The 23,444-nt window shown below is 43.4% G+C and overlaps 1 protein-coding gene across 2 annotated transcripts in view; it reads right to left on the reverse strand.

Moving 5' to 3' along the window:
* YPEL5 (yippee like 5) overlaps positions 1-22,571 on the reverse strand; it is a 36,658-nt gene extending 14,087 nt beyond the window's left edge. The window contains exons 1-2 of one of the 2 annotated variants that reach the window (XM_086927972.1): positions 22,387-22,571; positions 4,395-4,565 (exon numbers count right to left, since the gene is read on the reverse strand). In XM_086927972.1, coding sequence (XP_086784098.1) covers positions 4,395-4,535 — 141 coding nt within the window. In that variant the 5' untranslated portion in view covers positions 4,536-4,565; positions 22,387-22,571. The remainder of the gene's footprint in view (positions 1-4,394; positions 4,566-22,386) is intronic. The other variant, XM_086927973.1, reaches the window with a different exon arrangement.
* Between the last annotated feature and the right edge of the window lie 873 nt (positions 22,572-23,444).

Consider the following 23,444-nt stretch of genomic DNA (forward strand, 5'->3'; position numbering starts at 1 on the left):
TGATGTAACAGTTGGAATTACAAATGTCACAAATGATTTTACAGGTCAGATTACATATCACATTATCATAACACATTACCATGAACGGTATCAGTGAGACAACACAGAATATAATATTAGTAATTGATTGTATATGTTGTAAATGACGCACTTTTAGGTGTTGTAATTGACACACTTTTAGGTGTGGTTATTGGCATAAATATTGTGGTGTCAAAAGCAATGCATTTGGTGTGTGAGGCAGGGATTGTACAGGCTCCCCCCTGTCCAATCAGATTTCTGTATATACTTAATTTTTTTATTTGGGTCAACCAAATGTCCTCAAACCTGGGTTAGAGGGCAGTTTGCAGACTTCCTATCTCAACTTTTAACAGTTTATAGCCCACACAGATTTTTTTAATGCACTAATTTCTCAAAAATGACTTAACAGTTTCTGACCACATCAAGCAAAGTCTCTTCATTGGTAAAGTTATTGTTTCACACCATGTTTGATGTAATTCCATCTAGGGTTTTTTCATTTTCTGTAGCGGAGATTCTCCTATGTGAATCCTGTGCTTTTTTAATTCCATCTTTATTTTCCATCCTTCCTCTATTCCATGCGCAATCTAAATCAGATAAAGTATGTTGAAAGCTTTGTGCAGAATATTGAAACTACAAACAAAGTTCATTTTTTTTACTTCCTTTCAATGGAAACTCAGTGAATCAGATATTTATACCCTTATATGGATAACCCCCCGCTCCTTTAAAAAAAAAAAACTAAATAAACTGACATATATATCCATAAGTGTACATACTCACATCAACTATTTGCCTATACAAGTTTCCTTTCCCATATTCCTAGTTATATACCTCTTTAATTTTAAAATACTTATTTCATAAACTACTTTAAATGTATTCTTTAGGTCTGGTGTTAGCCACGACTTTTTGATTTGACTAAAACTACATGAAGAATATATATACTTACCTATAGGGTCTCAGACAGTGTTCTTCATCCATCTATCTATTATAGTGTCATTCACATTTTAATTTCCCCCTTTAGAGCATGCAATGAGGCTGAAGATAAGCCCACTTCAGCTACTGGCTAACTTCACTTTGAGAGACGCCATTCTGCCCTTTCACAAGGAGCGTATCCACACAAACTATTTCCCTTCAGTGCCAGGGACTGCTACAACAGTGTGTGCTTTATGAGACTAAAAAAATATATATGTGCTTTTAGTCAAAGTTTATTTATTTAAAATGACATGAGCCCAGCAGATTCCCCAACAATTAAGTTCTGCAAAAACCATGACAAAACCATGATTGTTACAAATGCAAAAGTCTGGTAGCCAACATCAGATCTATTGGCTTTGCACACCTACTGTTTGAAATATGTTTTACATTACTAATTTACTTCATTTTGTTTCGGGTTTCCGGACACATACCTTAAACGGGTCTGTTTACTGTACACGTCCCCTACGGCCAGGGCTGTACTGGTTGCTACATCTCTGTCCCCTCTGCTATTTGTGCTAGCACTGGAGCCTCTAGCTCTGGCCCTTCAGAGATCGGCGGGCCAGTGGGGCATTTGCATCGATGGGGTACACCATCTAATATCCATCTACGCGGATGATATACTCCTATATCTACGAGATCTAACGGCTGATAATGCCCCTCTCCCGGGTATATTTGCTGTTTTTGAACGCTTGTCGGGACTGGCCATAAACACGGAGAAATCTACCGGTTACTTCTTCCAGGAAACGCCACACATATCCCACTTATAATTCGGCACCTATACCCTGTCAGTAGCTCCTGCCACCTTTAAATACCTTGGTATATATGTGTACAGGGCACAAGAGGATCAAATTGAGGGCAATGTTATGCGGGTCATAACGGGGCTCCGTGCAAGTGTGGGGTTCTGGTCCTCCTTACCCCTGTCAGTAATGGGACTGATCGCTATCTCCAAAATGGTGATGTTGCCTCGCCTATTGTATTACTTTGTGAATCTGCCCATGATCCTCCCACAATCCATTTTTAACACACTTAATACCATATTGACTACTCTCATTTGGGGGGCGGGCCGGAGGCGGATAAGTCTCCGGAAGCTACAGCTGGAGATTCAGAGCGGCGGCCTAGGAGTTCCTGACTTTCGGGGGTACTATTATGCTAGCCAGCTTCAGTGGTTATCCTACTGGACTGAGGGACGAAATTTAAATGAGATTGGATTCACCCCGCATAGTCTGAATCAAGGGGAACTCCACACTCTACTATTACCACAGGCTAGGATCCCCACAAATTGCCCTCCCCTGTTGCGGACTGCTTTACTCTGTTGGAGGAAAGCCCTCTCGTACACGTCTGCGACGATCCCATATGCTGCAAATGTCCCTCTGCTCGGCATCCCCACACCACAGGGGCGACTCACACGGACTAGGACAGAGGCCTGGACAGACAACGGTATTGAAGAAATAGGAGCCTTCTTTGGGGATGGCACTATGCTGGATCATGACTCTTTCATGCAAGCTACCGGGGCGCTACCACGCCTGTACCTTTTACACGCTACCGTGGCGCATTATATCAAAACAAAGTGGGCCCCACAGAGGATTGAACCACCACAACATACCTTGGTACATCTTTCATATTACATGGGACCGGGTGGGCATTTGGTGCGCTGGCTCTACACTGGGATACGAGCACATGGGGCAATTACACTCACACTGGGCGGAGGACTCAGGGATGGTGATTATGGACAAAGCATGGAAACGCATATTAGAACAACCCAAAAAAGTGTCACGTAATGCGAGGCTCAAATTCATACAGGCAATGATTCTCCATAGATCGTACCTTACACCACATTAGATACACCGCATGTTTCCATATGCCCCCCATTGCTGCCCCCGTTGTCGGGGAGACGAAGCAGACTTTATTCACATGCTGTGGTCCTGCCCTCGCCTAAAAGATTACTGGGGGGGTGGGGGGGGGGGGGGAGTACGCCACTCCTTGGCCAGGATAACACAACTACCAGTCCAGGACGAGGCTGTGACCTGCCATATGGGCCTCCGTAGACGCTCGAAGGTCCAGAAGGTGCGGCTGAAGTTTCTTGACCTAGTCTTCATGTTGGCGATCAGGGAGCTCACTATGAGGTGGAAGTTGCCTTGGTGTCCAATGGTGGTTGTTTGTCAGTCAGACATGCTCCAATGGGGGAGGGAAGAGGGCGCAGCTCTTCGCAGGGAGGAGGAGAGAGGGCTGAGAAAACAACACATTTCCTTAGAATGGGAGGCTATGATACTCGAGTTGGAGGCACTAGACTCATCTGCCCCACCCGCCACAGCGTCTCAGTAATTAGAAGGGTCCGGCTACTATCTGTACTCCTGCCCCGCTAACCAGAGGTATTGTGCCACTGCCTTGTCCATGGTTTCCTCTAGGAGGGTGTTATAAATGCTCATTCCCTGCAATCACTGTGGTAGCTGGAGTAGGATTGACCAGGAGAGGGTTAGGGTGGGATTAGGGGGGGGGGGGGTAATGACTGTGTATGAGTTTAACTAGTTGAACATAATTCTACACAACTTTATAAGGCCGCTGACGATACATCATGTCTCCTGTCCGTTTAATCATGTGTCCAGCTCGAAACTGACCTCTGTGACACTTATACCATTCGAAACGCTGTAAAACAACTGATTATATATATTTGTGATGAGACTGTTACCCTGGGACGGGGTTAAAAAATCCCAAAAAGACTGTATCTAGCAGAACATTGTTTGAGATGTACCTGATATTGCGGTCACCAATAAAGTGTGTTAAAAAAAATGTTATTTTTGAATGTATTCTCTATTGTATTCATTATTTTGTCATAGCTTGTTAATCTTTTACCATGGTCTATTGTTCTTAGTTTCTATAAAGTATTCATAAATATATTTTAATGCTTACATATATTTACTTATGATGTAGTGAATCCCTATGTAGTTCCTGTGATGTAGTGAGTCTCCATGTAGTTCCTGCGATATAGTGACTCAATGTTGTCTTCTCTGAGTAGTGCACCTACACAATAAGAGCGTCTTGGGGCAATTACAGACCTCAGAAATTATCCGGCACACAATAACATTGTGCGCTTGCTAGTGATTTTTTTTCTGAATTAGCTCATTCTGGCAGACACATCTGCGAATCAGCCTTTTTGTACCTTGAAAGTGGTGTGTTCAGATAGTCTGCAGTGACTTCATTGTCTCTTTTTCTTTCTTCCGTAAGAAATGAAAACAAAAAAGTATTTACAATTGAAAGCATTTTTATAATGTTGAATACATACAATTTTCACGTAGGTGAGTGTCTTCTTCAAAACCAACTATCTGCTTTTAATTTCCTACTCACTCACAAAAATATTTTGTTCAGTTTGGACCACAAGTTTGCTACCTTCTAAAAGGAATAGTCAGTACCTTGTTGAAAAGGAAAGCTCGTCCTGTAGCTCCAGTAAATCGAGTTGATATGAGCTCTGACCGATTGGTCAAAATTGTATCGCAATTTGCACAGGAAAAGAGGCGTGTTCCTCCAATATGGTCCAAGAAAATTCTGCCCATTATTACACCTTTCTTTTCACAGAAGACAACCTAGCAAGACAAACAGAATGTTAGGACATTGCCAAATAAGCATTATGTTATATGTAAGAGTTCTGCATGTAGAAAGCCCATAGCACATGATTACTTTTTGGGAGGCACCCAGTTCTAAAGACACCAAAGCAGATATCTAACCTGCCCATTCTCAATATAAAAATTAAGAGAGGATATACGAGATCAATAGCAAGTCATGTAACTTATTCTAAATATTAACAACACGGGGAGGAATTTACATGGAACTAGTCAACTACAAACATAACCATAAGCAAAGAGAAAATCCAAGGAAGAAACAAAGTTGCATAACAGAGAGCTACAGAATTATATCACCCCAAGCAGCTGGGGACAAAAAGCACATGCATATTGTATAAGATATGGATACAAATGTAGGGACAGCTTCGACTTAACTATAAAGTTATTAGAATTCTTTAAATCATAATGTCTTCAGAAATAAGTATGAACAGATTTTTCTACTTAAAAATGCCTGGATAGTAGGGCTACCAAAGAATGTCAACTCAGACAAAAGTTGGGAAACACTATATTTATCAGCAAAAAAAAAAAAAGGATGAAGAGGCATGGAGGCAAACTACAAGAAGGATTATGCTCATATGCTTGTGAGCTACCCAAAAATGTAATTCAATTAATTTACAGACAGTTCATAGAGAAGTTAATGAGGATCACTGTCCTAAAAGATATTCCCTCTTCACAACTGAAGAAGTGTATGTATCATTATGTGATTGATGGTAGATTAGTAGATCATTTTCAAATGGTAGAGACACCAACACAGACCATCAAATATATAGTAAGTACAGAATACATGGAGAAACCAGGAATAAAGTAAAGATATTCCTTAAATGGAAAAATAGCTCAAAATATTTGAATACCATCTGGAATAATTTGAAGAGTGTAAAGTGTAGTGTTGGGCTGGACCTACTCAGAATGCCAATGAGAGAGTGAAGTAACTTAACAGAAAACAACAAGGGCACCCAGTCAGTCAGCAGAGGACCTCGGGTAACTTACGTTATATCTAACAACAGTGGTCCCATGCAAGTTTAGAATCAAGAGATAATCATATAGACACAATCGAACTATATTTGTTTTAGAGTGATTTGTCCAGCCGGACAGTGATCACAGGAATTTTTACTATATATAATGAAAAACAACAATTCTCTTACATTCAGCAAAGAGTGAGACACAAGCCTGTGCCTTCACTCTTACAATTCGGCAAGGTGAAAGGAAAGGGAGAAAAAGAATCTTAGGCAGAAAGTGAGCGATTTCTGTAAAATATAACAATGACAGAAATTCAACTACACCATAAATAGCATATCTCAATGAATATACACATTCATATATGGTGCGACAAGAGGTCGACGACGTTTCGATTCCATAGCCTAAATATAAGGAATCATCATCAGGACAAAAAGTGTTATGCCTAAAACCTGTTCTACACAATAGCCTGTATGGCAACGGTACAAGGTACAACGCGGAACCACATTGCTGGTATCCTGGACCCTGCGAAGCCTCCGGCTCGCCTCACTGCGCCTCATTTGGCGGCTGTATCATTACCCAGTGCCCCATTGTGGACAATCCTGAACTTTACCGGTGACCTCCCTGTTCCTCCGACACACAGAGAGGCGAGGCACCTCCGGTTTTCGGAAGTACAACTGATCGAACAGTCTCCTATAAACCTCAATAATAGGACCTGGCCCAGACCAACCCATGATTGGCGCCATCCCTGCACTTAGACGTCGGGGTTCTCAGGCAATTGCCATACAGGCTATTGTGTAGAACAGGTTTTAGGCATAACACTTTTTGTCCTGATGATGATTCCTTATATTTAGGCTATGGAATCGAAACGTCGTCGACCTCTTGTCGCACCATATATGAATGTGTATATTCATTGAGATATGCTATTTATGGTGTAGTTGAATTTCTGTCATTGTTATATTTTACAGAAATCGCTCACTTTCTGCCTAAGATTCTTTTTCTTCCTTTCCTTTCACCTTGCCGAATTGTAAGCGTGAAGGCACAGGCTTGTGTCTCACTCTTTGCTGAATGTAAGAGAATTGTTGTTTTTCATTATATATAGTAAAAATTCCTGTGATCACTGTCCGGCTGGACAAATCACTCTAAAACAAATATAGTTCGATTGTGTCTATATGATTATCTCTTGATTCTAAACTTGCATGGGACCACTGTTGTTAGATATAATGAGTGAAGAGCACAGCTGAGGGAGTGCAAATTAACTGTTTCAGAGTGTGCCATTTTCTGGACAAATTAAAAAATAAATCACATGGAGACTCATAGATTACCAGCAAAAAGATGTTAAGCTATTGTAAGCCATTTCTCATCCGGAAGACATGACGATTTAGGGCATTCTTGGTGACAATGAATGCTGTCACACATTTTAGCGTACTTTTTTCAACTTCCCATTTCCCACACCTGCTAATACAGCACCATGAAATGGAGAGTCAGTGTGAATATCCAAAGGTTGCATGTGCCGGTGGGATCATCTGAATATCACCTCTCGTAGTTCTTCGAAACCAACCCAAGACAGCAATCAAGTACAAAAGCTCACTCCTTTTCACAGTAAACTGTCAGTTTGTAAACAAAGGCAAAGACGGAAATATAGGAGGCGATTACGACCGCCCGCTATGGTAGCGATTAGAATGCGCCTTCCATACGGGCGCTCTCATCCTGGGCTTTTCACATTGCGGTGGGGCTGCTGGCTGCAGCACAGCATGCAATGTGAAAAGTGCATGCACAGCATTTCCCTGCACTACATGGCAGGCACCACGGGGGTGCCTGCCATTTGGTGTCTGAAAATGAGGGAGGGTGGGGGGTGTACCATGGGTACCCCCCCAGTGCAGCGACACCCCCCCACCCCACAAGGGGGGCCCGATACGGGTCCCCAAACCCAATCCACTCCAGCTTTTCCATGGCGGCATCGCCGCCATGGAAATGCCTTCCCAGACCCACATCCTAATCTGGTGGACAATGCCTGCTAGGCACCGCCACCATTTCAGGGGCCCTGCACTGTCCACCAGGCAATCGGTGCGATTGCCTATGGTGGAAAAGCAGCGGACGGACTTAGCGTCTTCCGCGATACCCACCGCCCCGGCGGTGGCGGTCCTTCCGCCATCATAATGACCCCCATAGCATGCTAACCAACACAATTACCAGAAGTCAAAAATGGAACATTGCCAATAATTGTTTCACTCAATCTTCTCTAATTAGGGTACTTCTACAGTGCAGGCACAATGTTAGGACCTTCAAAGAACTACCGATCAAAATGCAGTAGAGAGAACATATCTCTAAGGTGATGTTACACAAAGTATGCAAAAGTCACTAAAAAAGGAGGAAAAAGTGAAACAACCTAAAAGGGCTTCAGGGCCGATGTTAAAGCTTGCACAACAGAAACAATAAGTGCATCTGTAATCTTCACTGAATTTCAGGAGCAAATTTGAATGCTTCGGAGAAAATGGGAGAATGACACAAGTATGTGGATGTGGAAGGAGGCGACTTGCGTGTCTTGTACCTTCAGTCTAGCTGAGGTTGGTCAGAGTAGTAGATGTTCATTCAGAGAGACACTGTGTCTGGGCTTGGTAACCTGTTGTATTATTGGCAATTTCAATGTGCCTGATGCAGCAAGTCAGTGCAGTTTCATGGGTATGGAGAAGACTACTTCCTTTACCTAGACATGGAGGGGAATGACATACTTCTTTAGGAGAGGCATGTTAATCTGGCTTCATGCCGACAATGTGTGCTAAGACAATTGTTTGCACATTCGATGGAAAGTAGCTTGTGGGAAGTTTGATTTTCTTGTAATGGTTCAATTACTTGCACCACCAAATGAGACTGAGTTTGCTAAACTTAACAAACATATGCTTACTGAATAGAAACGATTACTCAGGAAGACAGGCCGAATATGTTTGTGGCTTAGCTCATGGTCAGGCTTTTACAGTCAGGTAGAGCCCTGCCTCAGCTCTCCTCATTAATTTGCTTATGCGCGCACCTCCACGCTAAGTTTGGGCGGTGAACTCCGCTCTGCTCGCGGAGTTTGCAGAGTTTTCAGCACTCCGCCTGACACGGAGTTCTGAAAAAATCTGTTCTGTTTTTTCCCCTCGTTCGCGTTTGTCAAAGTCAAGTTGGCGAGTGAGGAAAATCCACCAACCGGTGAGTTTTTTCCTCATTCGCGACCATCAACTTCAAGTTGCCAAGCGCAAGTGTGGAAAATCAACCTCCTGGTGAGATTTCACAACGCAGGCGGTCAGATTTCTCATTGTGAGTATTCGCGTATGCTCGCGACCGTTCGCGTTGAGAAAGCGTCCCTTCTCGTTGAGAATGCTGCCGCTCAAGTAAAAGTCTTCTCGAGGGGCAGAAAGGAAGCAGAGGCCGCTTGCACTCTGCATGGTGCAATTTGCGAAGATTGCGCAGTGCGTACTATTACATGGTACTGAAAATCACCACGAACAGCATTTATCTAACTCACTCTCCGCTTGCGGATTTCCAAGTTGCATGGCTGAGTTTTTTTTTGCACTCTCCGCGAACTCCACCCAGGCTTACTCCACGCTTAATTCGGGGTATTTACTCGTCAACAACAAGAGACCGAGATCAGGATCCTGCCGGCCCTTGCAAATTTAGCTGCGCTCCCTCCCTCTTCTATAACCTCACGGAGCAGCACAAAATAGGCATGAGCGATGCTCGTCTCCATATATATGTACACTTCACCAAGGGCCCAAAGCTGCCTGCACCAGCCCAGTGCTGAAAGGATAACAATACAAATAACAGAGGTTCAAGAAACATAAATGCTCGGAATTCTAAGCATCTAATAACACAACAGTAGTGTACTGGCATTTCTATAATAGTTCCTTACCTACTGTGAGGCCCACTTCACTTACAGTAAATGTAAAAATAGACTTTTTACCAGCAATATATGTTTTTGAAGGACCCCTCTATCCCCGAACTGGGAGGTATAACTGTACAATTTAAATTGCTTTTAAAAGAAGGTACGTGGTTGATCACAACACGGACCAACAGTAATGTACATCAGTGGTACTTGGATTCAATCCCATCTAATTTAAATGACATCAACTGCCTTTGTACCAACAGGTGGGGGTGTCTGCGGGTGCTATGAATATGCAGGTCAGGAAACAGCAATCGGGCAGTGTAGTTTTGGTGTAGTGTTGTGTTTCCATACTTTTGTGTTACGATGTTAAATGCCTTAATGCACGTTTCTTTAATGCTTGGAATTTGCCTATGTCATGTAGGGAGGGGGGGGGGGGTGTTCTAGAGAGAAGGGATGGCCCTGGCTTTTTTGGGTTTCTGGTTGCGCTGGGATGCCTCGTCGCTGAGGCAGCTACGCGCATTATAAATCCGCAATAAATAAAATGGTTTTCACTCACTGGCTGTGCTGCCATTCTGGTGAACAGCCGCAGGTCCTTTACTGGAAAAAACCTATTTTGGAGAACCACTGCTGTCCCAAGGATCTGTTTACTTATTCATGGAATGCTACATTTATATGGCAACGAGCGATTGAGAAGAATTTGGGACCCACTGACAACCATCACATTATTATTATCAGCTACAATATTTAAGTGTGGAGCGACACTTTTATTGGACGGATTTTGGTCGGATTTGGTTGTCCATCCAAACGTGCAGTATAGATTCATTCTGACATGTGCGTTTGGGATTTTCTTGTGGATCAGCTGCATACATAAGGCTGCTGGAGTTTCATCTATTGTGGAAACCATTGGGTGCTCGAGCTGCTACTTGTGCTGTTGTGGAATGTAATGTAAATGTAATGTAAAATTTTATTTATATCGCGCAGCAATCGCTCCAATGGAGCATCTAGGCGCTACCTCCGGCAAATTACCAGATGACAAAGTGACTCAGAGTTGGACCAAAAACAGAGGCAAGCATCAAACTAGAGTTCTGGCCATGCTATCTTGCAGTTTAAATATCCAAGTTTTTAATTCTTTGCGGAACTCTGTTTCTTTATCCAGAGTTCTCAGGGCAAGAGGCAGAGTATTCCAAGCCTTTGCACCCAGTACTGCCAGGGACTTTCCTCCACGGGTTTTTAAACGAAACCTAGGAATCACCAGAGTATTGGAATTTGATGATCGTAGGTTTCTGGTTGGGCAGTATCTCTTGAATTTTTTCTGTAGATATAATGGTCCTGTTTTGTGCATTGCTCGAAATGTTATAATCAAAACCTTGAACAGGATCCTTTTTACAATGGGAAGCCAATGAAGAGCTTTTAATGCCCCTGAGGCTGACGATCTTTTTGGCCATTTTAGCACCAATCTGGCAGCAGCGCTTTGCACTAGCTGAAGCCTGTAAGTTACTTCTTTATTTGTGCCAGCATACAAACTGTTGCAATAATCTAAGCGCGACGTTACCAACGCTACTGCAACAGTTTTCCTCGCCTCCAAAGGGAGTAAATCAAAGAATTTCCTCAGGCTTTTGATTAAGCCAAAGCACATTCCTGCCACTTTTATTGCCTGCTGCTTGAAGGCGAGATTGGAATCAAACGTGACCCCCAGGTTCCGAGCAACTATGGTTGTATGAGGCGGTATTTCTGCCCTTTCTGGCCACCATTGCCTGGGAATAAAGTCATTATTTGGGCCTAGCGGAATGATCTCTGTTTTTCCTGTATTACATTTTAGGTGATTCTTCCGCATCCAATCAAAGGTGGCAGTTAAACATTCCTTGAATGTTTCTTCCCATGACTGGTTGTCCCTATCCGTAACCAGTATTAACTGCGTATCATCGGCATATGCTACTACCTCTATGCCAAAAGATGATATTAGTTTAATCAGAGGCGCAGTGTAGACATTGAATAATGTCGGGCTGAGGCTGGACCCCTGGGGTACTCCCATCGTCTGATGTTTTTCCGTGGAGGTAAATTCCCCCAGGGTTATCACCTGTCTCCTGTCCCTTAGGTAGTTTTCCAACCACTCTAGTACCGTCCCCTTCACGCCCGATGTTTTTAGCCGATCTAATAGGATGGCATGAGAGACCGTGTCGAAGGCCGCTGACAGGTCTAATAAAATCAGGACGGCCTTCTTTCCTTGGTCTAGGGCAGTACGAATGGTGTCTGTCGTGTACAGTAGAGCCGATTCTGTTGAATGCTGGGCTCTAAACCCCGCCTGATTGGGATGCCATATTTCGTTAACTTCTAAGAACATGGTCAGCTGTTTGTTAACCAGTGATTCAGTGATCTTACATAATGCTGGGAGAAGTGAGATAGGTCGCAGATTGGAAAGAGTCGCAGGGTCAGGAAGGGGTTTTTTCTGTAAGGGTTTCACTGCCGCAAGTTTCCATTCCAGTGGCACATTGGCCGTGGAAAGTGAATGATTTACGATTTCGTTAATCATAGTGTTTACTTCATCTACCATGAGATGCAGGAGTCTTATGGGACAGGGGTCAAATGGGGACCCAGATTTTGTGGTTAGGATTGACTGCTTTGTTTCTTCCAGGCTAATTGGGCGGAATGTTGCTAACTGGTTCACAATTTCATCAGCACTTCCACTTTCTCTACTGGGTTCCAGAGAAGGAATTTCAAAATCTTTGGTTAGACCCTGTACTTTGTCCTCAAAATAATCAGCTATATTTTCGCAGAGGTCTTTTGAGGGTGGAATTTCCTGTGTTAAAAATGTGGGTTTATTAAAATCATTTACAATGTTAAAAATACATTTTTGTTTGTTTTTTGCAGCAACTATGGCAGATTCGTAGAATTTCCTTTTTGTTGATTTAATTCGCGCATGGTAGGTGCTTATAGCCCTTTTATATTTACCCCGCTCTTCCGTGCTATAGTTTTTTCTCCATCTGCGTTCTGCTCTACGGAGCTCCCCCTGTGCTATTTTTAATTCTTGATTGTACCATGGAGCTGATTTTTTCTTAGTATTCTGTTTTCGAGTCCTGTTTGGCCGCCCTGTCATATTTTTTAATTCAACCATCCATTCTCTGAAAGTGCTGGGGTCTGAAAACCCTGAGCCTGACCCGGTAGGCTTACAAACTCTAGCCATCTCAATCAGATTTGGATTTGCCATTAAGGCCCTCCATTCTTGTAGGTCAGCCTGGTCGTACTTAACCTTATTGTTACATTCCTTAGGGCTCTGAAAGGGGAACATGAATGGTACTAGAGCATGGTCTGTCCATGTTTGAGGTATTGGGAAGTTTGTCTTAAGCGATTGCAGATTGGTAGCTATGCAGTCAAGGGCATGACCTGCGTCATGGGTAGCTTGAACTGTCCCAATCTCTAGTCCGAGGACTTCCATTAATTCTTTAAAAGAGACAGCTGCGGTATCGGTGGTAGACTCCAAGTGTATATTCACATCTCCCAATAGTGTAAAGTTGGAGTATCTGAGCACCAGAGGACTCAGTGCCTCTCCTATATTTTCCAGGAAGTCTTTACATGTACCAGGTGGTCGGTAAATGAGGGCCCCCGCAAATGTCATGGTCTCGCTGATTTTAATGCAAAAACCCATCCCCTCCGCCTCCTTTAATTCAGGGAGTTCAATCACCGAACATATATATGCCTCCTTGTGAATTATAGCTATTCCTCCTCCTCGTTTATCTCCTCCTCTGTCTCTCCTTTGCATACTGAAACCTGGTGGCAAGGAGTGTACCATATCTGGGACACAGCACGGATTTAGCCATGTCTCCGTAATAAATAAACAGTCCAAGTTGTCCTCAACCAATAGATCGAAGACATGCTGGGCGTGTCTAGGTAGAGACCTAGCATTAAGAAGACCTCCTTTAAAAGTATCATTTAATGCAGGTCTGGGAATAATCTGTGGCCAAAGGAAAGTATGGCCACAGTGTAGGCAGGACTCTGGGCCAGTCCCTGAGGCGGGGTCTAATCTGTGACAATCATTGTAAGCTGGCCGTAGGGCGAGTAGTGCCTCTCTGCTATAATTTTCTATCCTGTCCTCACCTGCTGCGGTCCAGCCCGACGGCCCGTCCGAGGCACGGACGGGCGCAGACGGGCTGGACTCAGGCGTGACTCCGGCGTAGGTCCGGCGAGTCCGCTGCACGCGTCCGCTGCGCGGAGACATGGTTGACCGTTTAAAATAGAGCGACTAGAGCGCTCCACCAATGTCAGCCCTACTCAAGATGGCCGCCAAACTGCTACCATCCGGGACCCGGTGAGTTTAGCCCTAAGATCGGCCAAGCACCACCTGGGGAGCAGGGAAAGAGTATTAAAGTGCAAGTCTGCAATGTTTTTTCAATTTAGCCCCTGTATTTGTGCAAAATCCAGCTCGGGGGGGGTCGGACACAAGGGATAGTAAAACGATCAAAAATCGATTTTAAAAGCTCTAAAATATATGACTGCTCGTAATGCAGCCTCTGGAGTCTGTGGGAGGTAATCTCCTGTTTGCCCTGTAAGCCCTCCTTAAATAGAGCGACTAGAGCGCTCCACCAATGTCAGCCCTACTCAAGATGGCCGCCAAACTGCTACCATCCGGGACCCGGTGAGTTTAGCCCTAAGATCGGCCAAGCACCACCTGGGGAGCAGGGAAAGAGTATTAAAGTGCAAGTCTGCAATGTTTTTTCAATTTAGCCCCTGTATTTGTGCAAAATCCAGCTCGGGGGGGGGGTCGGACACAAGGGATAGTAAAACGATCAAAAATCGATTTTAAAAGCTCTAAAATATATGACTGCTCGTAATGCAGCCTCTGGAGTCTGTGGGAGGTAATCTCCTGTTTGCCCTGTAAGCCCTCCTTAAATAGAGCGACTAGAGCGCTCCACCAATGTCAGCCCTACTCAAGATGGCCGCCAAACTGCTACCATCCGGGACCCGGTGAGTTTAGCCCTAAGATCGGCCAAGCACCACCTGGGGAGCAGGGAAAGAGTATTAAAGTGCAAGTCTGCAATGTTTTTTCAATTTAGCCCCTGTATTTGTGCAAAATCCAGCTCGGGGGGGGGTCGGACACAAGGGATAGTAAAACGATCAAAAATCGATTTTAAAAGCTCTAAAATATATGACTGCTCGTAATGCAGCCTCTGGAGTCTGTGGGAGGTAATCTCCTGTTTGCCCTGTAAGCCCTCCTTAAATAGAGCGACTAGAGCGCTCCACCAATGTCAGCCCTACTCAAGATGGCCGCCAAACTGCTACCATCCGGGACCCGGTGAGTTTAGCCCTAAGATCGGCCAAGCACCACCTGGGGAGCAGGGAAAGAGTATTAAAGTGCAAGTCTGCAATGTTTTTTCAATTTAGCCCCTGTATTTGTGCAAAATCCAGCTCGGGGGGGGGGTCGGACACAAGGGATAGTAAAACGATCAAAAATCGATTTTAAAAGCTCTAAAATATATGACTGCTCGTAATGCAGCCTCTGGAGTCTGTGGGAGGGAATGCTGTTTAATACTCGCACTTACCAGTTTAACACACCCATCTGTAGTTTGAGCGTGAACGCCTGCAGTTTCCTGTTTCAGACTGATCTACATCTGAAACCTGACGTCCTGTGTCTTCATCTGGGACGTCTGCGCCTGCCTGCTGCTTCATCTACTTCCTTTAGAAAGCATGTCATTTTGAACAGTTGGCTGCTACTTATTATGCTTTGAGCACAACGCGCTGTTCTTTGCCCGCATTTCACATCTGGTTTGTATTGCCTGTTTCCGTGATGGGCACATGTTGTTGATTCTGTGAAAGGCACACCGTTTTATTACGATTCTACATTTGTGGCTGTTCACATACCATTTTTTTATGATACAGGGATGCATACCTCTTTGTCAGCTTTTTCTTATTCCTCATTTTTTAAGTCTCTCCTTCGTATAATTGCGTGCAGAAAGGTGATAGGCATGCCCAACTGCCATAAGTTAATAGTGAACTTTATGTAGGATGGGACTCCAGAGCCCCAAGTCCTCTCGCACAGCTTCATGTTGCAGATGACATATTTCTTATGATTTGTAGCATTAATTCTTGTGTTCATTTTAATTGTAGTAACCCCCGAAGAAGGGCATATAGCCCGAAACGCATTGGGTTTTTAAGCGAAATAAAAGACTGCTTGAGATGAACTTTTGCATTATTCATATTCTTTGAAGAGGCCTGGATTGGCACAGATTGAATATTAGAAAATTGAAAAATGGCAGTATACCTCTGATGTGGATTTGAAAAAAGAGAAATACGTGTTTAAAGAAGATTAAAGAGTATTGATGGAACATTTGAGAATGGATTCAAAGGGAAATTTTTTGGGAGAAAAAACATGCAAGCCAGCGGCGGCATGAAGCTGTGCGAGAGGTCTTGGGGCTCTGGAGTCCCATCCTACATAAAGTTCACCATTACCTTATGGCAGTTGGGCATGCCTATCACCTTTCTGCACACAATTATAAGAAAGAGAGACTAAAAAATGAGGAATAAGAAAAAGCTGACAAAGAGGTGTGCATCCCTATATCATAAAAAAATGTTCATAACTATAGCCCTACCAATAGGGACTGCACCCGTGGGAGAAAGAGACTGATAAATAAGAAAACTGAGGAAAACGTTAAGATCCACACAGTTGGCGCGACATCTAAGTTCATCGCAAGCGGACAAGCACACATTGACATGAACACAGAAAAGTTCAGCGGCATGTTTCCGTTTATACAAATGAACATTGCATATTATTCTAACGATGTGTTTGTTGGGTAATGTAGTTTGCATGACAAATGGGGCACGCAGCAGGCGGGAAATTTTGGGTTGCAGCCTATTGTGAGGGTTTATGGGCTCACAGGTGGAGGGATTTAAGAGCGCGGGAGGGAAGAGGAGCAGCTAACTGGTTGAGGAAGAGGATGAGGACGGAAGGCTTTCAAACGAGCACAGCAGGTATGCTGAAGAGTGGGATGCAAGACACATTTTACTTGTATTTAAAAGCTCCGGGAGGCCTAGGAACATTTTCAGGCAGATACGTTATTGCAGCAGGGTGAGAAGAACATAGCACCACAGGTGGTTTGAAGCACAAATAATGTCTTTTCATCGGAATAGGTTAAAAGTAAGAACGGGCTTGCTTCGTCGTTTTGTAGTATAGGACGGAAGGATTTAGCAAGAACACGTGGAAGGGAGGGAGAGATTCCGAGACCATCTGACAACTGTAGTGGGTTGAAATGGGCTGTTGGAGGCTTGTTGGATTACGGTCGGGGTGGAAAAGACTGTTGCATGGTGGAGCTAAAACAGAGGATGATGTAATGTACTAAAACGAAATGTTCTTTTTAAAAAAAAGATTTTAAAAAAAAAAGACATAATAATGAAATCATGTTGCAGATGACATATTTCTTATGATTTGTAGCATTAATTCTTGTGTTCATTTTAATTGTAGTAACCCCCGAAGAAGGGCATATAGCCCGAAATGCATTGGGTTTTTAAGCGAAATAAAAGACTGCTTGAGATGAACTTTTGCATTATTCATATTCTTTGAAGAGGCCTGGATTGGCACAGATTGAATATTAGAAAATTGAAAAATGGAAGTATACCTCTGATGTGGATTTGAAAAAAGAGAAATAGGTATTTAAAGAAGATTAAAGAGTATTGATGGAACATTTGAGAATGGATTCAAAGGGAAACATTTTTGGGGAAAAAACATGCACGCCAGCGGCGGCATGAAGCTGTGCGAGAGGTCTTGGGGCTCTGGAGTCCCATCCTACATAATGTTCACATACCATGACAGGAACATGTTTTGCAGTTTCTGTAGCATTTCTTTCAAGGTACATTTGTGTCTGATACATACTGTGACAGGCACATATTTCTTTCAAGATTGTTATGTATATATTATATTTTGGGCATTATTACAAAGGTGACAGGCATACGACAATTATTACTTATTGTGTTTGTTCATAATGGTTACGTCCTGTGATGTAGTAAAATCACCACTGTTTTACAGAATCCAGATAAACCATCAGTGGTGTGGAATAAATGGTTTGGGAATTTTAAAAAACGTATTTGGTGGGGATAGATGCATCTAGGTACCCTGCCATTAGAAGGGACGCTTTATTGTTTAATCACATAGGAGAACTGGCCAGCAGGTGCTTAATAATCTACCGATTGTGGCTGATCCTGCTGGTGATGACACTTGGGATGTGTTCACACTTGGAATGTGTACGCAGAATCTTTAGCTTGCATGGACAAACAGCATGTGGATGAGCCGTCTGTCATTCTAGAGAGATTTTTTTTTACCGTAAGCAGATGTTGGATGGGTCTGTTGAAGATTATTTGGCTGTACTCAGGGTCTTAGCAGCAAAATGTAAAATTGGTACTAATTTAGATGTATATTTACAAGATCAACTTGTATTTAACTGCTTTAACAAACAAATTCAAGAACGCATCTCAACTTACAAAAACTCTTCTTTAACTGAAGTCATGGATATTGTGCACAGTATATAGCAGTCTGTGATTTCACCTAGAATTTTAACAAAAGATTTCAGGGATAAAACGTAAGAAGTTAAAAGTGGAATGCAAGTTGCTGCTGTAGCAGAGATTGATGATACGGATGTTAATACGAATTTAAAAGGAAAAAAACTAAGAAAGGTGCAGATAATAAGAGGACAGGAGCATGCTCCTGATGCAGATCTAAACATCACCTGGGTAATAGTACTACATGTCCTGCATAAGAGATGCAATAATTGCAAACAAATTGGACATTTTTACACTGTAAGCAAACCTGTAAAAACGAAATACAAAGTTAACCAGGTTAGTGTAGAGGATGAATCAGTGTGTGAAGGTCTGAACAATGTTTTATTAAAGGTGAATGTTAATACAATTATTGGTTCTCACAAAACTTGTACGGGTCCTATTTGCGAGGTGCAAAATAGTGCATTCAGTTATGGCAGACTCTGGTTCACCAACTGCCATCCTTGCGGATCTTACGTTTGAAATATTTTGGTCCAATATCTTATTGAAACCAACAGATGTTAACCCAAAAGCAAAATGGTTAAGTTGAAAGGAAGAGAGGTATTTATAAAGATATATATGGCATTGAACAAGCAGGATATTTTAGGATTGCAAGATTAAACAAATGTGGGCGTTATTCTTAGACCTGGCCATTCTGAGCCAGTTGTTTTAGGGGATTTACCCATTTTATCTGTGAAACACGTGAGCAAAGGGACGATGATAGGGTATTGCATGGTCTTGTCACGAAATAGTTTTCTGTTTTTAGTGATAGGGTGGGACAGTTAAAGGGTTTCAGAATACTGTTAAGTTTAACTTTGATGCTACCCCTATTGCAGAAAATGTCAGACCAATACCCATTTCAGGAAGCAAAGAACTTTAAAATTGGTTGAATGACATGTGCTCACAAGGTATTATTACACCAGTGGATTCATCTGAGTGGGTGTCCGCTGCAGTAATAGCATGCAAAAGATCAGGCGAAATAGGTTTACGTGCGGACTTCAGAGTACTTAACCACAATATTCTAGTTGCCGGTCACCCTTTTACTAGGATTCATGATATGCTGGCTAGTCTTGGAGGAAGTAAGCACTTCACTCCCATTGATCTGCGTTCAGCATACCACTAGATTCCACTTACTGTGGAATTCAAACCATTAACGTTTGTAACTCCAATTGGAGCCTATATATGTGCAAGCCATTTGGGCTGGCATCGACTGCCAGTGTTTTTCAGCAGTTAATGGATCAAATATTTGGTGGGGAAAACTGGTATCCGAGCATAGCAGGATGGTATCCTCATTCATACTGAGAAATTTGAGCAGCACTATGTTCTGTAAGAAAAAGATTTGGATAAACTTGAGAAGCATGGTATGAGTCAATGTAGGCAAGTGTACATTTGTAATTGATGATGTGAATTATCTTGGACATAATATTTCACGTGAAGGAATAAAGCCTAAATTATCTCTGTTGAACTCAAGCAATTAAGCCCTGTACCAACAGACGAAGATACCCTCACAGCATTCCTTGGTCTTAGTGAATACTATGCTAGGTTTGTGCAGGGGTATGCGTAATTGTACAAACTTTGAGAGACTTGTTAAAGAAAAACACAAATTATGTATGGTCTGCGGTGACTCAGCAAACCTTTGATTGTGTAAAAAGGTTTATTGTTAATGCTTCTGCTGTCAGAACTTTTATTCATGGGGAGAGAAGAATCATTACTGTGGATGCAAGTTGGAATGGTTTGGGGGCTGAATTGAGCCAACTGGTGAAAGGGCAAGAATGGACAGTGGCATTTGCTTCTAGAATACTTAGTGCTGCAGATAAGAACTATAGCACTATTGAGAGAGAGGCATTAGATTGCTCAGGGGCAGCAGAAAAGTTCAAGATGGAGATCTGGACAACTAAGTTTGAGTTATACACTGATCACAAACTTATGAGCTACATATTGGCTGACAGTTGTTTTAACAAGGCTTTGTCTAGACTCATCAAGGTACTGTTAAGTTTAGAAGAGTTCAATGTTGGTGTTAAGTATTTGCCAGAGGGGTAAAAATGTTAGAGAGGACTGTCTTTCGCATCTGCCTGTGGAAGATGCAGATAGTCAAGAAATATGTATGAATTAAGATGAATTTATTTTGACCATAAGTGATATTACAGAACAGTTCAGAATAACTAAAAAGGAGTGGGATGAGTGCTGTTCTAAGGAGGAGTGTTTGAACAGCGTTAAGAAGTTTTTGGTAGGTGGGTGGCCATGTGACTGGAGTTTAACCATGGATATAGATCTTTTGCTCAGGTGGGGGCCGAGTTATCTCTTGTTAATGACACACTTGTTAGATAAGACATGTTTGTGCCACCTGTAGATTTGCCAGACAAATGTATTACTCTTGTTCATGAAGGGCATCTGAGTTTTACAGCTATTGCCAGAAGGATCACACAAAGTTATTGGTGGCCAGGTGTGGATGGTCAAGTTAGACAATCTGTTGAGAAGTGTGCTGAGTATTTGTGTTCGGACAAACATTGGAAGACTACCACAACAACTTTGTGTCCCATGGAATGGCCTAAAGTTGCTGGGAAAAATAGGTTTAGATTTTGCTGGTCCATTTAATGCTTTGGGTTGTGATAAGCGATTTTTCACTGTGGCCACTGACTACTTTTCAAAATGGTTATACTTTACCTTTGTCAAAGTTGCTGATTCCAGCAGAGTGGTGAATTTTTGGAATGTTTGTTTCTTATTGAGGTCACCACAAAGGAGATTGTGACATATAATGGAGTGCATTTTGTTTCAGAGGAAATGGCCAGATTTCTTAGTAAGCAGGATATCAAGCATGTTCAGATGCCATTGTAATTGTCTTTCTTCTAATGGACTTGTTGAAAGGGCAAATTGCTGGTTGAAAGAAGGAGTGCAAACGGCTAATAAAAGTAATGTAGCAGATTATTTGAACATAAAGCATGAAGTTACAATACTACTCCTCACAGTACAACAGGTATTATCCCAGTTGTTCTTTTAAGAGGAAGAAAACCTATCTCTACTTTAAATCCTGCGTGGTTGGTTGATAGCGTGGGACAAGTCCATGGTGCGTTGGATTTACAGCAGGTACTTGAACATGCTGTAGAAAGGCAAGCTGGCTACAAAAGAAATTTGGATCAGCGTAAGCATGTTAAAGATATGAGATTGGTGTCTGTGTGCTTATTAAAAAAACCATGAAAGAGGTGAAAGGACACTAATTGTTCTGAATTTGCAAAAGTACTTAAAGTGTTAAAAAAAGGCTGTTTTGTTGTAAGACAAATGGTGGTGGAATAGGAATGCACTTGTCAAATTGAGCAACGAACAGGCGGGCATTATTAACAATCACTTCAGTCAACAGCGTGTGTGGGAAAAGAATGACACTGAAAACCATAATTGGCTTGGTCTGGGTGAGATGACCCATTCTCCTAATGACAATCATGAGACTATACCTAACACAGTCTCTCCTCCTACTGGCGGTGACAAGGGGAATAAAGGTGGTGGAAATGGTCAGGATGGAGATGGAAGTAATTTGCTCAGGAGTTGTAGGATCAGAGTGGCTACTGTCAGGTTTAAAGATTATGTATCTTATTTTCATTTGTTATAAAAGAGGGAATGGTGTAGTATGGGTGTTGTATTTCTATACAAGTGATAAGATGTTTGCCATGCTCTAATAACTTTGTAACGATGTCACCTGTAACTATGATCTGATGCTCATGTAAAGCGCTCTGCTACCTCCGGGTCTAGCCAGCGCTATATAAAACCTTTAAAATAAAATTAAATAATGCATGTTTCTTTAGTGCTTGGAATTTGCATTTGGCATGTATAGGGGGTGTTCTAGATTGTTGAGATGGTTTTGACTCGCTTGCTGTGCTGCCGGTCTGGTGAGCATTCGTGGGTCCTCTACTGGGATAAACATGCTTTGGAAATCGATTGCTGTACCAAGGATCTGTTTAGTCACACATGGACTGCTACAGGCAGAGAAGCCGTGCCTGCCCTGACTACGAAGCTTTGCTGCTTAGGCAATTGTTTGGATAAGACAGTACTGATGACTCACGCGACCGAGAGTGTCTGTGCCCCAAGCAAACGCCCATTGTAAACAAACAGAAAGAGACCCGAGGTTTGAACAAAAAACGCTCAAAGATAAAACATGGGTGAAAATAATTTATGGACGTACGAACAATCCAGAAGTCATATTCGCGTCCACACTAAAAAAAGCGCAAGAAACAAATGTTTGTTCCCAACAATATGCGGGGCTCGAGGGACAGACAGGCCCGTCCTGACACTGGCTTCGCTGCCCAGGACAGAACAGAGCAATCTAGCACACCACTGCAGTCTCCCGCTGGCCGAATCGGGAATGCCGCAGTGGGGGTGGAGAGCGAGCCCGCGGCTGTCCTCGACACAGCGGGACAGCCGACCGAAGTCCCCACCGGGTTCCTACCTTCCTACCATACGTACCTCTAGCACCCAATGCACCTGCTGCGCGCTCGCCTGCCTTCCGTTCCCCTCAATGGGCGAAGTCGACACCGAAAACAGCTGACGTCTACACCCGAGACAGCTGGGCGACCGCTCCGAGCCAGACGATCGAGGACGTTGTTGTTGTTGTTATTGCTGGTGAACTGACTTCCGGGGACGAGAGCCACCCGGCTGGTATCGACGTCACGAACTCGGCCCTGACTCCTCCCCGTGCCCCGCAGTTCGAGTTGTTTCTACCTAGAGGAGCCACGCGACCTGACCCTGCGTTACCAGTGCCGTGCTTCGTGGGGTTCACTCTCCGCCGTCACTTCTTGCGGGCGCACGTCCTGCTGCCACAGGGGCAGTATGACGTGATGACCCTTCCGCGACGACTGCGTGCGCGTCACAACATGTCCTCTGTTGTCCAGCTGAAATAGGGGGGACGCCGGGACGGGGCTCCGCACTCGTAACACCGACTCCTGGAGACAGGCTCGCAACGCCAATTGGACTCAAAGGGCTTTCAGCCCCCCCTCTTCCTCCCCCTCGTGTGAGGCAGCCCAGGCTGAGACAGCTTCCTGTGCACACACACTGCCGCACCGAGTACTTCACAGGTCTTCAGAAGACCATACGCTTTTTAATGAGGCTTTGTTCTTTTGTCGCCCCGTCTTAGAGTCCCTGTTTCTCCACCCTGCCTATTGTAAAGTAAACACACAGATTCTTGAAGGTGTCACTTTATTTCATGTTATATACGACACACCGGTAGGAAAGAGTGCTCTGGTCATCACCGGCTTACAATCAATGCTGTTAATCTGTAAACACAACTGTCAGATAGCTCTCTGACGTAACGCATGCAAATGCCAAGAGTCGCGTGGCAGGGACGGGGGCAAAAGGGGGACAAAAGGCAAACGGAGAAAGTGCCAACGTAACACATCTCCTTCCGGAGGGAGGAAAGAAAAGGAAGAGAAAAGAACATATAACTGTAAGTCAAACCAAACATCTTACTACTCTATGGGTCAGTTCACAAGGTAGCAAGTCGCCTCTGGTAACTGGTTTCATCCTCG

The sequence above is a fragment of the Lissotriton vulgaris genome, chromosome 6 (genome assembly GCF_964263255.1).
Source record: "Lissotriton vulgaris chromosome 6, aLisVul1.2, whole genome shotgun sequence".
NCBI lineage: Eukaryota > Metazoa > Chordata > Amphibia > Caudata > Salamandridae > Lissotriton > Lissotriton vulgaris.